This window comes from Acanthaster planci, linkage group LG02 (genome assembly GCF_054643075.1).
Source record: "Acanthaster planci isolate LZ-2023a linkage group LG02, COTS_SCS, whole genome shotgun sequence".
NCBI classification, from domain to species: domain Eukaryota; kingdom Metazoa; phylum Echinodermata; class Asteroidea; order Valvatida; family Acanthasteridae; genus Acanthaster; species Acanthaster planci.
The window spans coordinates 10956534-10973577 of record NC_141778.1 but is presented as its reverse complement, the minus strand read 5'-3'; the positions used below and the strand labels follow the sequence as shown (position 1 = coordinate 10973577).

At 41.8% G+C, this 17044-nt stretch overlaps 2 protein-coding genes across 8 annotated transcripts in view; one reads left to right on the top strand and one right to left on the bottom strand.

Moving 5' to 3' along the window:
- The first annotated feature begins 822 nt into the window (after window positions 1-822).
- Window positions 823-13307, top strand: LOC110978315 (uncharacterized). 6 transcript variants are annotated; one of them, XM_087132663.1, is made up of 5 exons: window positions 823-1108; window positions 5870-6088; window positions 8085-8907; window positions 9136-9263; window positions 9612-13307. In XM_087132663.1, exons 3-5 carry the CDS (start codon window positions 8126-8128, stop codon window positions 10562-10564), a joined length of 1863 nt encoding a protein of 620 aa, XP_086988789.1. In that variant the 5' UTR covers window positions 823-1108; window positions 5870-6088; window positions 8085-8125; the 3' UTR covers window positions 10565-13307. The 6 variants fall into 6 exon arrangements, with proteins under 6 accessions (XP_086988789.1, XP_022088913.2, XP_022088915.2 ...); XM_022233221.2 differs by lacking the exon at window positions 5870-6088 and having other exon boundaries at window positions 823-1071; XM_022233223.2 differs by lacking the exon at window positions 5870-6088 and having other exon boundaries at window positions 823-1081.
- The window catches only part of ubr5 (ubiquitin protein ligase E3 component n-recognin 5), a 60009-nt gene continuing 55658 nt past the window's right edge, over window positions 12694-17044 (bottom strand). For both annotated transcript variants that reach the window (XM_022233036.2, XM_022233035.2), the window contains one exon: window positions 12694-16739. In XM_022233036.2, the coding sequence (XP_022088728.2) occupies window positions 16527-16739 (213 nt within the window). In that variant the 3' untranslated portion in view covers window positions 12694-16526. The remainder of the gene's footprint in view (window positions 16740-17044) is intronic.

Sequence of the window (17044 nt, the reverse complement as noted above, 5' to 3'; positions counted from 1 at the left end):
GAACTATTTCATTTGCAGCTACAAACTCCATCCAGCGTTTCCCGTATCTACAAGAATTATCGAAGCACTCGTTCTATTTTCAATGCGTACACCAGCCCTTCGATTCATGGAGATTCTTGAAAAGTATTCCCATTTTGACTTATCGATCCAGCTCTGGATCCTGCACGTTAACACGATTGTAATTCTGCGCCTTGATCTCTTCAAATTGACACCTCTAAAATCCATGCATAACAACGATTTAATTCGTAAAACTATTGAGTTCTTTTCCAACAATGTACACATGTACTTGTCAGTAAAGGTCCCACCTTCCCTTAAACATGACCGTTTTCCACACCGTTGTAAAAACGAGCGCCTCCCATTCTTATCTTCTGTCCATTGTATTTGTTACCCGTATTGTCAAAAATTCTTCACGTTCCACCAAAATTTACAGTGCGTGTATGGCTGCAGCACGCACAACCGACCGTCGCCAGAAACCGTACCTGGGCAACACTGTTGGCACGGCACGGTCAAAAAGGGACTGCAGGTAAACGTAACGAAAATATCTAACCTGAAGACAATTTTCATCTCGAAAATTACCTTTTCTGGTACAAGTGAAGATCCCATATAAGAAATACATTATAATATAGGTTTAAAAACTTGGAATTATAATTAAAATGATCAATAACATATTGCCGGCTGCTCGGGGTTTCGAACACAAGACTTAAAATAGTCTTTATAATGGAGATCAATGCGGGTGACGGTTTGGTGCGCGTGTACGTACACGGGGCGTACACACATGGAGTGCGCGTGTGTACATGTACATGTACATGTTTAACTACGGTGCATTGCGAAAGGCATGTACGTACAAAGCGCGCGGGCTGCAAGACGTACGACGGTGGTGAAAGGTGCACCGGTTGTACATTACATTTTGTGCGTCATAGAGGGCGTGCATCATGCATAATCGATCACTTGTTTTGTTTTAAATAAATCATCAAATGATTTAGTGCGGGCGATAGGCGGGCAGGCCGGCTTCTCCTGCGCAGACTGAAGCAAGATCTTGGGCAGGGTACAGCCAGGAGTTGGAGTACAGAGGTAGACGACAGTAGGTTCCTTTTTTTATAGCTCCATGGTAGGTTGGATTACTTGCTGATCACCCGTCATGCCTAGTTGTCTAGATTTCAAGATTTATTTGATTTTCTACAGCATAATAATCACCACGATAATGGAACTTTTAATAAATACATAAATATGATTGATACTACAATACACCATGGAGGAATAAAACACAGTACAGTCGTGTTATCTAGTCTAGTAATTATGTAGTCACTTGCTGCAACTTCTGTATGGATGGGTAGACAGTGCAGATTATTTTTGCCGGCTTCTTCGATGCATGGATTGATGGACTTGGACTCGAGTCGAGTGGAAGTAGACCTAGAAACAGACCTGTGTGCCTTTTGATAATTTCCATAAGTAGGCATAGGGCCTTAGGGGGCCTATGACTCATTGAGCTATGTACATGTACACTGTATATTTATGTACCAGTATACGGACGTCACTAATTTTCCCTAGCCCTGCTTGCACTTTTGTTAGACTGTTACAGTGCTTTACACTTAAAGTCACTTTGCCCCATGCATTTCGACTTCGCCCCTAGGGCCCAAGCGACTAGCCCCATTAATTTGGCCTACGGTACGCCGCTCCCAGCCGACTGTAGGCCACATTAATGGGGCTACTAACTGACATGACTGGTCGCTCCTAACCACATCGCCCCATCCCCACTTCAGATGTTGGACAACTCGACCGTTTGCCAACTCGACTTTGGACAACATGACCGTTGAGACAACTCGACCGTTGAGACAACTTGACTGTTAAGGCAACTCGATCGTTGAGACAACTTGACCGTTTGCCAAGTTGTCCGTTAGGACAACTCGACTTTGACAGAGAGACAACTCGACCAGGGAGATCTCTTCACATATATACAGTCATTTTCCCAGTTCAAGATTGCAAAATTATTCAGTCAGATTGCAGTTCTACAAAAATTCTCAAATTCCAGTGAAATGTGGTCACAAACTCGACCAGGGAGATCTCTTCACATGTATACAGTCGTTTTCCCAGTTCAAGATTGCAAAATTATTCAGTCAGATTGCAGCTCTACGAAAATTCTCAAATTCCAGTGAATGTGGTCACCATCCACCTTGTGTGATAGAGATACCACAGTTAATTCGGACGTAGAGGATCGACGAAAGTGGTGATACTCCCTTTTGTCATTCTGGATCGGTTTCCGGAAAGTAACGAAGCGAGCGGCAAATTTATTTTCAGCCAGAACCATTATGAAAAAATTATTTTCTAATGAAAAATTTCTCAATTTAGGAAACTTGATTCATAAATAAGAATTACAATGAATTAAAAAATTGGATCTTGTGTAAATTTCGACTTTTTTCAGCTGCACAGCATGAGCCATCAACAGTACGATCTCGTGCCGCACAGTTGAGGAACCCATTATGTCACGATGAGTTCGCAAAGTATATTGCATGCACTTAATGTGTGATCCAAAACTAGGAAACAATATGCATTCAGTTTTCAGCCTGTTTAACGCAACTTTGAAAGTCATTTTGATTGAACAGACATTATGCAAGAGTTTATATGACTGTTGAGTATGAAAAAAAGGCATTGGGATCACTCGCAGTGAGTGACATATATATCGCCCTATAACTATTTGTCATTTTTTCCCCGCTACCGTTCCAAAATGTCAAAGTGCGAATCTGAAATCTGGCCAAAATTTTCCGAAAGCAAGTTTTGTTCAACAAGAAGTTTACATTTCACTTTTAAACCAGAACCTGTCTGATGTGAATACATGTACGACAAAACTAAGGAGGTAGGTTTTTATTTCAAGTGATCTGGAACTGGGAAAACGATACGGGTCATATACGTGCAGAGCGCGTGCAAGATCGATTGACCTCAGAAATTAGGCCCGTCTATCTACTACATGTACATGAAATTCCATCCCATCATTAAGGTACACCGTATACCGGTACATGTAAAGTATTTTACACCGTGGCCTCAGTAGACGTCTGAAAAAAGAACCAGGTAATTAAAAAAAAAAACAGAACTGCACGATAGCCGCTTCGTCTCTGGCAATTATTTACTTCTGGTGAAGAGATGATATGATAAAATTAATACCTGCAACCCGCAGTCAAAAATAGGCCATATTTAGGCCTATAGAACAAGTTGTTTGAATCGGAACCTCTGACTTGACTGGATACTAAAACTGTCAATGTTTGTATCTGTTGCATATATGCCAATGTACCGGTATGCCGCCCTTTAAACTAAAAGAAAACAATGATAACCAGTGGGGCGAAGTAGGAATGGGGCAACGTGGGAATGGGGAGAAGTGGGAATGGGGCAAGGTGGGAATGGGGAGAAGTGGGAATGGGGCAAGGTGGGAATGGGGAGAAGTGGGAATGGGGAGAAGTGGGAATGGGGAGAAGTGGGAATGGGGAGAAGTGGGAATGGGGCAAGGTGGGAATTGGGAGAAGTGGGAATGGGGAGAAGTGGGAATGGGGAGAAGTGGGAATGGGGCAAGGTGGGAATGGGGAGAAGTGGCAATGGGGAGAAGTGGGAATGGGGAGAAGTGGGAATGGGGCAAGGTGGGAATGGGGAGAAGTGGGAATGGGGAGAAGTGGGAATGGGGAGAAGTGGGAATGGGGCAAGGTGGGAATGGGGAGAAGTGGGAATGGGGCAAGGTGGGAATGGGGAGAAGTGGGAATGGGGCAAGGTGGGAATGGGGAGAAGTGACAGGGACTGACACCCCTTGCAGTACAGTTTATTGGCCATCAGTACACTGTACATTATTGTCTTACATGCATGTAGTAAAAAAGTCAAATTCAACAAATCATGTACATGTAATTATATCGCCCAATCACCCAAGGGTCAAGCGATCGTGCAAGTGGACTGATTGCACTGAACACATACATGTACAGGACAGCATTTGCATGTACATCATACATGTACATGTACTTGTCTCATTTTTCCATGGGTTTTCTAATTTTCCGCCATGCTGGGTTCTGATTTACAGAGGAATGAAGCTCATTTTCCATGTTGAGCACTTTGTGTGCAGAGCTCAGGGCTGCACAATTGTCCAAAAGAGGTTAGAGAATCAGATAGGATTGGAATCCAGAGGGGTACTATGGTAAACGTTAAACATTGTAATATTGTCATTTGGACGGCCCCTTGTTTGAAAACCCTCTATTTTTACCTGTTTTGAGTCATTGCCACACATACAGACATACATGTTACCTTTGTACCAGAGTGATGTCCATGACGGAAGTATTGGGACCTTCAACGGCTACTGTTGCATTCCAGCCACGGACTGCAAGTTCACGTTTGGCTGTCACACAGTCAATTCCTGTACATGTACATATGTTCATTTGTTTTTCGCTGTACATGTACGTGTACCTCTGCACATTTTCATTGTGTCTGATGGGTATGTTTTGTCCATTAGAAGCTTGTGCATATTGATCTTTCTCCTCTGCCTGAGCTTAGAACGTCCTCGAGGGACTGCAAGCTCGATAGGCATGTTCAGACCCCATTCGAAGATACATTTATTCAGTTGCCAGCTTCCCATGTCCTTCCACTCATGCTGACCGTGGGTCTGAATATTTCTTTTGAAAGACTCCTCCAGCAAATTATTTATTCTTTCATTATTAGATCGTACTGTAGCTTGTGAAAATTGAGGTCCAAAGACTGTGCTCTTCAGTTCCTGCATGCGTACAGTATACAGTAGGCCTACTAGTATTTGTGAGAATTACATGTACTTGTACACCTGCAACTTACAATTAGATGGTTAAATTAGTAGCATTTACACAGTGATTATAAACCAAACCTGAAAATTCTATCCTTTACCTTAAAACTTATGAGTGGTGTACTGGGCCCAATATTATATCAACCGGTATCTATATAAACACATATACATGTACATGTAACTTGGAAAACCCAGCTTGTTACATAGTAGTTGCAACACAGCTGGGCTGCCGGAGCTACAGTGTACATGTACCACCCACCAGGGTTTGCTGTTAATGAAGAGTACATGTACATGTATCCCTAGAAACAAGCATTTTGCCTGCCTTCAGCAGCACAACGTGTGTGCTTGGTTCAAGTTTTTCCCCAAAATCTGTTTGCACTGCTGTCACACAGTAATACAGAGTACCAAAGCGCGACATCATTTGAAGAAGCACCCCTTCATTGGTTGAAAAGAGTTCGTGGGGAGTGTTCATTTTGTTGGTAGTGATGCTACCGCAACACTTGCATTCCATCGTCTTTTGTGAACCAACAAATTGCAGTTCCCACCAGAGGAACCTCCGTTGCTATGAAAATTGTGCCCTCCCTTGGTCCAGCTTGCAGCTCATAGGCCGAGCACTGCAGTTGTACAACTGCGTGGTGTGCACATATGACATGTATTAAGAGGGATAAAAAAATATGAATTGAGCTGCACATTGTGTGAACATCTGGTGTGGGGACCATGTGGAGCGGCAAAGAAAAACACTATTGATTCTGGAATTTCAATAAAAATGCAGCAAACAGAGGGCAAGAGAGTGTGCACAGGGAAATGATTGTACATGTGTGCGTGGCATTCATGTGAACCCAAACTCCAGTTACATGTACATGTACATCAAATGCAGTTTGTTACTATTCCAGTTGATCCCAATCCTTTTGTGTCTCCCCGAAAAGGTACATGTGGAATTTACGCACGTTTTAAAAACCTACAATTGTATAAAAGACTCCATAGTCATTTGTTTCGTTCTCAGTCAGTGCCTATATGCTCTTAGCATGTGCTTTCCAAAATAGCCAGCGTTGGGTCAGCACCTCCTTGTCGTCTTCTCCTCGCCATCGCCAGACCGTGGCCGAAGCTGACACCGCTGTGGGACCGTGGATCCTGGAGTGTCGTGCCTCCATGCTGAAGCCAAATCTTGACGACCGACACTGACCTACCTGTCTGAGCTGGACTGTTCTGGCGCGGGGTGTGGAGGTGCTTGGCCCAACGACTGTGCTCCTTTAGACATGGTGCTGACTGGGCGGGGCCTCATTTTTCTCTTTCTTGTGTTGGCTCCTTAAGGTAATTATGCTTGGCCGAATACAGGGTGTCCCAGAAAAAACCAAACCCTGAGGAAAGGGGTTAATATGCCCAAACCATGAGACAGGATTATGATGCTTAAGGATCTCCGAAAAGTACAAGCAGTATTCTTTCTAATGATACCTTGATGGTATCCATCCTGTCATGCATGACTGAACATCATTGTCTTGAAAATGGGGCATCCGAACTCAGTTGTAACACTTTGGATAAACCAGTGAATGAGGTTGTCCTTTGTCATGTTTGTACTGTATAAGATATCAAGGGCATACCGATGATTTACTCATTACGTAATTCACAGTTAATTATGCACCGACACCTTCCGCGTGTCCAAGTCCATTCCTCCAGCAACTGGTTCCCCTTGGCTGTTCGACAAATTGCTGTCGAACTGCAGCAACGTTTTCAGTAGTTCGCCCGAATGACCCTTATTCAAATTAAGGCTTGTCCCATGGTCTCGGTATTTGCGCACGTTTTCCCAGATGGTCGACTTTGCCTATCAGGGAAGGCTTCCTTAAATGCAGCTTGGGTGGCTTGAAAGCTCTTGTTTTCAAGAAATTTCGTCATGACAAACACTCTTTGCTCTGGGGTAAGTTGCACCATTTTGCAGACTTGCTGTCCTGCTTCGAACACTTTTCAACACTTCACTGGCCTACCTCGGGGCAAGTCAACACATTTAAACCAGATTATCGCATAACTTGAAAGTGACAAAAGGCAATTTTCCCTCATTAACATGACCTCTTGTTGTCACTTTCAACCACGACAAGCACGACAGAGGACAACCTCACTCACTGGTTTATCCAAAGTGTTACAACTGAGTTCGGATGCCCCATTTTCAAGACAATGGTGTTCAGTCATGCATGGCAGGAGGGATACCATCAAGGTATCATTAGAAAGAATACTGCTTCTACTTTCCGGAGATCCTCACACATTATAATCATATCTCATGGTTTGGGCAGATTAACCCCTTCCTCATGGTTTGGTTTTTCTGGGACACCCTGCCTCTTTGTCCATTAACATGCTTTTGCTGGCTTGCTAATTTTCATGGTAGAATTGTGCTTGGCTGTGCTAATGTAAATATGTTTGCTTTTATGCTTTTGCTTGGACAACTTCATGGTGTTTTTGCATGAGAAGTTTGAATTGCAAAAAAAACCACTAAATTTACTTTGCTTTTATACTGCTTTGCTGGTTTATGTTTATAATTAACCTCTTCGCGCCGGGAGGCGGCTAGACACGCCATATAAATTGAGATCCTCAGCCCACTTTTCAGCTATTATTCTCGGCCCATGCTCGAATGAACACGGTGAAAGAAGGCAGACCCTGGCTCTTGTATATATGGTGATTGGCCTTTGTGTTTAGCCCAGAAATGAAAAGACCGAATTTGCATCATAATCAACAGCTTCACAATAGTCCCCAATTTGAAAAGAGGCAACTGGAATGTGGAAGCGTGAGTAGAGCCGCATGCCACCAAACAATCAGCCTTTTCACCGTGTAATTCAAAGGGTGCAGAGCACGCAGGGCCACAAACCGAGAATTTGCGGTTTGGCAGGTGGCCTTCGTGGCCAAGCAAGGCTGGAATTCTTGGAGTCGGCTTTCGTAAAGAAATTCCTGTCGTCAAGGGGTTAAATGTTATTCCAAATTAGTTCCTTTGTTGTCCTTTGACCTTGTTCCCGTCTTTTGATTTTCTTCTGCCTTGTATTCTCTGCACGTAACAAATAAAAAAAAACCAATATTGTAAACGTGGCAGATTGCAGTATTGTTTGCTCTCTGTTTGCATGATGTACATGTACCTGTAGCAGTAGTTCTAAAACAGGATGATCATGTATGTGTTACATGTACCCGGTAGGTGTTGACTTTGGAGAATTCAGTATCCCTGTCAAAATGCCCAGGCAAATGGACGCAACAGTAAGTGACATTTTATCAAATGAGATGTTTGTTTGAACTTTTCATTCAGTAAAATTTACTTTAGTTGTTGTTTTGTCAGGTGTACATGTTTGTGAAGAGTGACGAATTTGAAATTTCGTCATGGAGACTTTGAAGCACTGGAGCTTTGGGAATGTTGTGCGACGGAGTGCGCCCTCTGCCTTTAACGTCAGTTCGGCAGCACTCGGCCAGTCGACGCATGCTGCACCCACCATTGCCCAGTTGACCCTGTTCCTGCTTTGGGTCACTGCCGTTGTCATGTGGCTGTTGCGATGGGTCTATGGTCGACACAGGGACAGGGTCACTGTCATGCCTAGCAGTTTGGATCTGGAAGCATCCGGGAATAATGCCATAGCGGACTTGCTGAACGTAGAGGAAAATGGCAGCCAAAACACAACTCTAAGGAAAAATGCACAGATTTTTGGCAGCCAAAACGGTGCAATAACTGGCAAAGGATCAACTGAAATAATGTCAGACGCTGACAAGGAAAGGGTCATAAGCAGAAACAGTGAGCCAAATCTACCGGCAGACAACCAAAGAAACATCCCAAATGAGAAAGTTGTCAGCGATTTCAGAGGTGCTAAACAGCCAAGCAATGTTTACACTGGTCCTGAGAAGGTTGATGCAAGTCAACATCAGAAAATGGAGAAAGAGGCGATGACATTCTCCAAGGTGAAACCACCACCGACATTTGATGAGTTCCTGAAGTTCTGTGCCATGTTTGGCCTGATCATGCTGTTCTTCTACCTGTGTGACTACAAACATGAGTGGCCTGAGGCCGAGAGGAAGTATTCACGAGACTTGTTCATGTTCTTGGTTTTGCTGCTGTTTGCCGTTGCGGGAGCATTCACCCTGCAATCAACTCAAGATAAAATTCTGAACAGGTTAGGAATTTCAATCAAGTGGCTGAAAACCTCTTTCTGTTAAGCGATTCTGCTAAGTACATGTACATGTAAGCAAAACTGGGTTACCACCTTAGCTCGATGAAAATTGTATGTCTCACAAAGTTGTGTTAATATCAGTTTTTGTCAAGGCTGTGGATTTTAGCGGCATTGGATTACAGCTGTGGCTTCAATTGTCTCAACGATCTCTTACTTTATGCTTCCTTCCAGGGACCAGACTGAGGAATGGAAGGGCTGGATGCAAGTAATGTTTGTCTGGTACCACTACTTCAGAGCAGCAGAGACGTACAACTACATCAGGCTGTTCATCGCTTGTTACGTCTGGATGACTGGGTTTGGTAAGAAGTACATGTATGGTTATTACAAATTCAGTATTACCAGACTATTCCTTGGGAACAGTTTCACCATTCTTACATGTAAATGACAATGCAATCAATTAAAAACCACAGGTGGAAGTTACCAGCTTGACATACAGTATGATTATTTTTGTGGCAGTGTTAAAAACAAAAGCACATAGCGGATTGAAATTCACAACCTCCAGAATACTGCTCCAGTTTTCTACCAGCTGAGCTAGATCCAGCCCAGGGTGTGGTGACCTGAGAATAACTCTTTCAAAGTACGTGTAGTAAGTAATCAGAAAGTTGAGTACTCTATTCACTTCAACTTTTTGGTGCTGGTTCTTGCAGGTAATTTCTCTTTCTTCTGGGTACGCAAGGACTTCTCTCTCTGGCGCTTCCTCAAGATGCTGTTCCGGCTCAACTTTCTGGTAGTCTTGACCATGTTGGTGACCGACAGCAGCTATATGCTGTATTACATCTGTGCCATGCATACCTACTGGTTCCTCTCTGTCTACGCATTCATGGGTATTCTTCCCTCCTGGAACCAGGACAGAGCCAAGATGGCATTCAAATTCGTCTGCTACTTTGTTCTCAACGCTTTGGTGTTTGACACACCATTACGAGAAGTGGTCTTCAAGCCCTTCTGGTTTGTTCTGGCATACAAGGGTTCCATGCACGAGTGGCTGTTCCGAGCAGGACTGGACCACTATGCGGCATTCGTTGGTATGCTGTGTGCCTACAACTACCCCTACTATGAATGGTTTATGAACTACCTTGACAAGCGGCACCTGAATCGCCGCGACTACCTCTTAGCTGTCTCCATCAAGTTGTTCCTGAGTGGGTTACTGCTTGTTGGTTTGGTTATGTGGTACGACGCTGTGATGTGGCGAGAGAAATATGACTACAACAAGCTTCACCCCTATACTTCCTGGGTGCCAATCCTGGTCTACATCTTCTTCAGAAACCTGTTGCCATGGCTACGGATGCGGTACCTGGGTCTCTTTGCCTTCCTGGGTAAGATCACCTTGGAGACCTACATCAGCCAGCTGCACATCTACATGCAGTATGATGCCCGGAGACTCATAGTCTTCATTCCAGGCTACCCTCTGATGAACTTTGCCCTGGCTTCCATGATATACCTGCTCCTCTCCCACAGAATGTTTCATCTGACTACGGAGTTCAGCGCCTTCATACTGCCCAAGGACATGAAGCAAGTGGTCAGGAATGCCGTCACTGGTGCAGTGGTCATTGGCCTACATGTATGCTTTGCTCTGCTGTTGAGAGAGATCAGAGTATTTTAAATTCCGATCTAATAAAAGTTTTAATGAGATTGCAATGACCATGTATAAATAAAGAGAAAAATAAAAATCCTTGTAGCTTTCTTTAAATAGATTGAAATCCCAATTCAAACATGGGCTGCCACAGATTCAAAGTTATGTATTTTTGTTACTGTGTTATATATTCTATTTTATTCCTACTACTTTTGTAGTCTTTCAAAAAAAATTTATTTTTGAGGTCAGTACTTACTGACAACTCTAAGAGAATTGCAGCTATGTAATTTAGAAAATACATGTACGGTATTGACACCAAGTGCTTTAAAATTTGGAAACAAATCACCTATATCATGAATTGACAAGCATGTAATCGGATGCAGTGTTGGTGGACTTGCAGGCCTTTGTCATAAAAAGTTTTTAAAAAAAAAACAAAATTGCAACCGGAAGTTACAGTACACACTGTACATCAAATGATGTCAACTCCATGAACTGATGAAATGTTATTGGCAGATTTTAAATGAATTAGTTCAAAAACTAAAGTAGGAAATGTTATTATATTTCAGCATTTGTGTAACAGCATCACACTTGAGTCATGCATCTACATTTGTGTACAAGAAGAAATATCTTTCATTTTTATTTAATTATTGTGTACCGCCACATGTATTTGTATCGTTTAGACGTCTGTATATTTTTGTTCCCATTGAATTTTCAGTTTTACTTTTGACTGTATTCAGGAGATATGTTGATAAAACTAGAAGTGTACGAATTGTTGGTTGGAATACGTAGAATCAAATACACTGGACAGCAAACGAAACTTGCCACTTTTGTCAAAGGCCACACATAAAAATTCACCCCATAGAAACAATTTTTGTACACAGGTATGCTGCAATACCCCTTACTAATCACATGCCCAAGAGCAAGTGAATATCTTTATAACAAAGAAGAAATTAACATGCACAGCAACTTGGTTCTTGAATCAAAAGTCACACACAAAAGCACTCTCCACCAAGCAAAAATGACCCATGAATGGGCAACATTTTAAACAACCAATGACAAAGTGAACACCTGTTTTGTCAAAATGATGGGCATGAGTGGTTTCTGTATAGGGATTCCATCCTTACTGACTATGCATACACATTATTGAAAAGCAATGATTGTGACTTCTTTATTTCGTCCTGTGACATTGATTTCTGCATAAAACTTAAGGCTCATTATGTGACTTTTGCTTCAGTAACCAAGTTGCTGTGCATGTCAAATTCTTCCGGTATAAAGATAATCACTTACTCTTGGGCATGTGATTAGTTGGAGTATTGCAGCATACCTGTGTACAAAAATTGTTTATTTCTATGGAGCAAATTTTTATTTGTGGCCTTTGGCCTGTGTGGCCAGAAGTGGCAAGTTTCTTTTGCTGTCTAGTGTATTTATGTTTACCTCGGATGAAAATCATAAAATTACCTCAGATGAATAGAAGGATAGAAATGTTTTGCATATCACATACATGCAGTTTGGTGGTCAAGAAAACAATAGTAACAGCAAGAGTCATGGAATTACATTAAGGGAGATAGAAATGTAGGTGGGTAATTCCAGAAACTAGGGGTCCATTTTTTTTCATGTCCCCGTTACATCCGACATACGATTTTGTAAATTCAGAACACATTTTCTTATTTCCAAGAGTGCTAAATTAATGCAAATTACCCGCCAAACAAATAGTAATAGTTTAAAAAACATTCCGGTGATATTTCCTTTTCAAAAAACAAAGATCAGATGTAACAGGGACACACAAATCTCACACTTTTGGACCCCTAATTTCAGGAATTATCCACGTACATGTACATGTGCGAGTGCAATTGATTGTTTATGGGTATAATTTCAGGAGATTCATGAACTGCATCGTTTGTATTTTTTTATGAAAGGCAAGGTTACATGGTTCTCTTTATTCTTATCAATTTGACCACAAGCATTTGACTTCATAGGACAGAAGAAATTTGAGCCTCATCAAAAGTAGAAATTAGCACCGTATTGTAATTTGTAAATTCCATTTTTGAGGGGCAAAATGCTATTTTATGATAGATTTAGTTCATGATAAATCATAAGATGTGGCAACTAAATGATGGATTGCCTTTTTAAGCCCAATTTAATCACACTTGGAGACAATGTTTGTACACATCTTTTGGTGTTCTTTATTTCTCATACATGTCCCACATCAGATATAATTACGGACTGCCTACAGGAAATGTCCCAGCTTGCTTGAATTTGTATTTTGTACAGGAAGAACCACTATTTCTAGAGCGTTATTTTGTTCCATAAATTGCAGATTTATGTTTCTTGTACATTATTTATTCACTTTGCGGTTTACATGTACATGCAGGTGGGTAATTTAAAATTGCAGGTAATACACAGTGGTATGCAAAAATTATTTGAACACCTGGCATTAGGAGCTTATGTTACTTGTGATGAAATAGCAATCAATATACCTGTGAATTTTTTTTGCATACGGTCAAACACAGATAAGAAGAGCTCTGTTAATACAAGGTCTTATAACAAGGACAATTTTAGGTCCCAAGCCTTTGTTTTTCATGACTGATAATGCAAGGTAACTACTGTAACAAGGAAATTTGTAAATTCACAAGGACTTTGTTCTAACACTGTTCTACTGTACATATGGTATAAATTATTTGAACACTTTGCACATTTGAGACTGAAGTGGCTTGTGGTGAAATAAACTAGTGTTTTCAAATTTAAGGATGGACTATCCAGACAACTCTAGTAACCAGCTATTCGTTCACCTCTTGGCCATTATTCTGCAGTTTGTTTTTTGTCCAGTTCAATTGCAATGCTCTTTCCATGCATTAATTGAGATTTCAAGTTCTTTATGGAGAAGGTGGCTGGTAAAGGTAATAGGTCTGTAGTAGCACCTTTCAAAATATCCCTGTTGTGAGTCCATGTACATGTACATGTGGTTCTGATAAGAACCGGAGGGTACTTAACATTTGGGACAGTATGCTCCATCCGTCAACGGGAGACTGGCTGGCAAGCTTTGGTGGTCATCAGCACCAACAACCTTCTGTCGATAACATATGCATAAAATGTTGAACCTAATTATGAAAAGCCCCTATTTAGCGGAAAGGGTACATAAAGACTAGACTAACCCAGAGCACAGATCACCTTTCCTTCCTCGGCTTAAATAGCTCATTGTTCAGGGTCTCACACTGGAACGCCAGTGAGCTTTAGTGATGGAAACGAGACGTCTGATGGATTATTCTGTTAGTCATTGATCTTATGTAATCAAACAATTATGCAGTAGCCTTTTTCGAGCAGTGAAAATTTGTTTACTTCTGTGTGTGTAAAAAAATCGTGGTATTCTTGCAACCGGGCTTTTCACCAGAATGTGAAACACATAAATATGAAGCCAGCGTTGAACTGAAGGCCATCCTGATGGTCATTAGCTTGCAAAAGTTTTTAAAGCCAGATTCACAGACTTAAAAATCTGGTTTGCTGTAAATTGTTTTCTTTCAGCAATTCATTGCCTATAACCGAAAGCCCAGTTGATATTTGAATGGTGAAGAATTTAGTAGGGTTTAATGGTGTTGATAAAAATCAGTTTATATGTCAAGGATTGATACTCGCTTCTAATGACAATGTTGAATGAAATGGCTCAATATCTCTTAAAAAAGAAACTTTTGCACTTTTGGCTTTATCGTGTGTCATTACTAACGTCCACTGCAAATATACATATGGGGTCCTTCAGGAAAACCCCTACAAGAAATGTTTTCAACGGTTTATGTTGCACTCTATGTTGGCAAGACACAGTGCAGCGTCTCCATGTGAGACTATGGCATGCACAGAATAAAACACTGGCTACGGCTCTGCACCACTGCCTCTTTTGATACAAATTCGAAGCCGTAGTCACAGGAGACAGGACCAGATTATTGGCTTCCCCTGTCATGGCCCATACTATCCCATGTATTAACTAAAATAACCCTAACACTCCCCAATCCTTCAACTGTTGGAGGACTGAGGAGTGTTAGGGTTAATGGGGATACACAGACGGTGCTGGGTGAGCCTACGTGTGAACAGGGCAAAGAAGGAACTTACAACTGAGCAAAGGGCATAAATAAAGGCCCTCTCTGATGCTGGATGGAGCTACCGATCAATCACCACAGACCTAAATTGCAGCCCAAGCTCTGTACAACACACTTTGGACAGGTGTCTGGGCACAATTCATGCCAACACCACGAGGGGAAAGGATGGAAGAAGCAACATCAGAGAGACATAATACTGTAAGTCTTGGAGACCGGAGGAGAACCTCAAGGGAGCTTCAAGATGACACCAACAGCATGCTAACGGATGGGGTTACAGTTTCTTCATCAACTGTGCTTTGGTGGTTGATAAAACAAGGACTTGTAGACAGAGTAGCAGCTACATGTAAGAAGCCATCATTGTGGGAGAACAACAGCGTGAAGCAAAGAAACACAAGTACTGGACAAAGGAGTACATGTATTGGTCTAAAGTCCTATAAATTAATGAATCTAAGTTGGAACAGTTTGGAACCAAACGGCGAGTATGCATACGCAGAGTGTTGAGTGTTTGGATAATTTTGCACGTCTTCAAGCACTAATGCTGAAAATAAAAACATTTCATGGATAAACATACTGTATTGATTGCCATTTCATCACAGGGAACTAAAATACATTTCAATGTACACTGTACCCTAAAATATACCGTGTTTCAATAATTTTGCACACTGCTGTATACTTGTAGGTGTATGTACATGTGTCATTTTCAATGCTCCTGCATTTGTACAGAGTGTGCAAGTGTACATTGGCAAGGTCGGAGGTCGCTGAAATACAAGGGGCGGGGACAGAATGGGATGGAGGCGGGTATAATGTGCTAGCAATGTGCTGGCAATACTCCATACTAATACGGTACCACATATTTGTTTGAAACATCTGAATAATTCAACATGTACTAAACTCTTCTGAACTCCTGGAATGCAGCCCTGCCCACATTTGTTGGGAAAAAACCCCCAGTAATTTGTCAAAAGGGAGAAAGCGTCTTATTCTCCTGAGTTAAAAAAACAAGAGGATTTCAAGTTACTGAGCCATTGTGGAGGGTGACAAGTAAAATTACTTCGTAGTATGCTATGAGCAGACCCTTCACACTCAAAGGAACAAACGTGCTTTGATAAATGGAATTACTGGTGAAGGTTCCTCTCTTGAAATGCCCATTAAAAAATATCACAGCTAAAATTTCAAGATATCAAATCTAGAGCCCATAAGAAACCACATGCTGAATAGTGGTTTACCTCTTAATACTTGAGCAGCACCACTCTAAGCTCAAAGGCTACAAGGAAACATAAATTTGTTTCTTCACCGCAACTGGGAGATTTCTTTGAAACAATACATATTTCCCTAATAACCCAAATCCTTCCTGAAAGGGAATCCTTCACAACTAATCTTTCAATCTTTGAATTCATGAAGCAAATTAACCTGTTATAAATAAATATGGAGGCAGCCTGGACATGAAACTCAAACAAAAATTCTCCACAAATCATTTTCAGCAATCACTTGTCAAAGATCTTGATTGACAGACAATCTAACCAATGAACTCGTACAAAATTAATTCTTACCTGGGATCCCCCTCAAATTTTTGTTAACGTATGTCAGATGACTTCCTCTGTATGGCTAATTTTCCAGGATCCTTGGGGCCCCCTAAAGGAAGTTTGACAAGTAATTTCTAGCAGAGTTTTAAAGCCTTTGAAGGCACTTAAGCGAAGCAACAGCCAACAGAACCATCAATGTGGGCTGTGAGTAAATGCTAGTTTTATGTCTCCAGCCGAAGGTCACACGGAGCACCCGAGAAGCCACAAGCATGATGTCAGGAACAAAAAGGACCAACTAGTCCCTCTAGAGAAAGATTCATTGACAGATAAACCTACTTAGACATCTAAATACTGCATACACTACTCTTTTTCTTAACTAACAAGGAATTACACAAAGCCAAATGCTTTGGTCTTGATTGCCATGAGAAGTTTCTTCTTCAGGATGGCCTTGGAGCTGTAGAGTGGGATGTAGAGGCGGGAGATGCAGGTGTTAGCTGTGGGCAGATGATTGTCGTCCGGTGGCCGGACGGTGATGGTCGGCATCGGCTGGAACCCTTCCTCGCTGGCCGGTAGGTTGGGACTGGAGGTCCAGAAATAGACCTGGCAGCAGATGGAAACACAGAATTGCTAAAGATTGCAAATGCGTCCCTCTACTTGGTGGCCCAGCAATGCACGTTTCACTTGAGTAGCCCCAAGTACTTTCGCTACTAACAGTTGGTGAACAGTGACAAAGAAACGTCTTTGTTATAATTGTTGTACAAATAGCTCCTGCCTCATGTTAAGACTGGGTGCTGGTAACATCCTTGTGCAGTACTTGTGGAGAACCTGACAACAACATGGGGTTCAATTTGTTGTGCTGTGATCAACTTGGTCATATTTGTTGAGAGAGTGTGACAATCAGCTTA

Excerpts from the sequence above, each read along its gene's own strand:
- LOC110978315 (XM_022233221.2), top strand. The coding sequence starts at position 8,126 with ATGGAGACTTTGAAGCACTGGAGCTTTGGGAATGTTGTGCGACGGAGT. Across the intron at positions 8,908-9,135 it reads CAAGATAAAATTCTGAACAG|GGACCAGACTGAGGAATGGA; the intron begins GTTAGGAATTTC and ends GCTTCCTTCCAG. Across the intron at positions 9,264-9,611 it reads CGTCTGGATGACTGGGTTTG|GTAATTTCTCTTTCTTCTGG; the intron begins GTAAGAAGTACA and ends TGGTTCTTGCAG.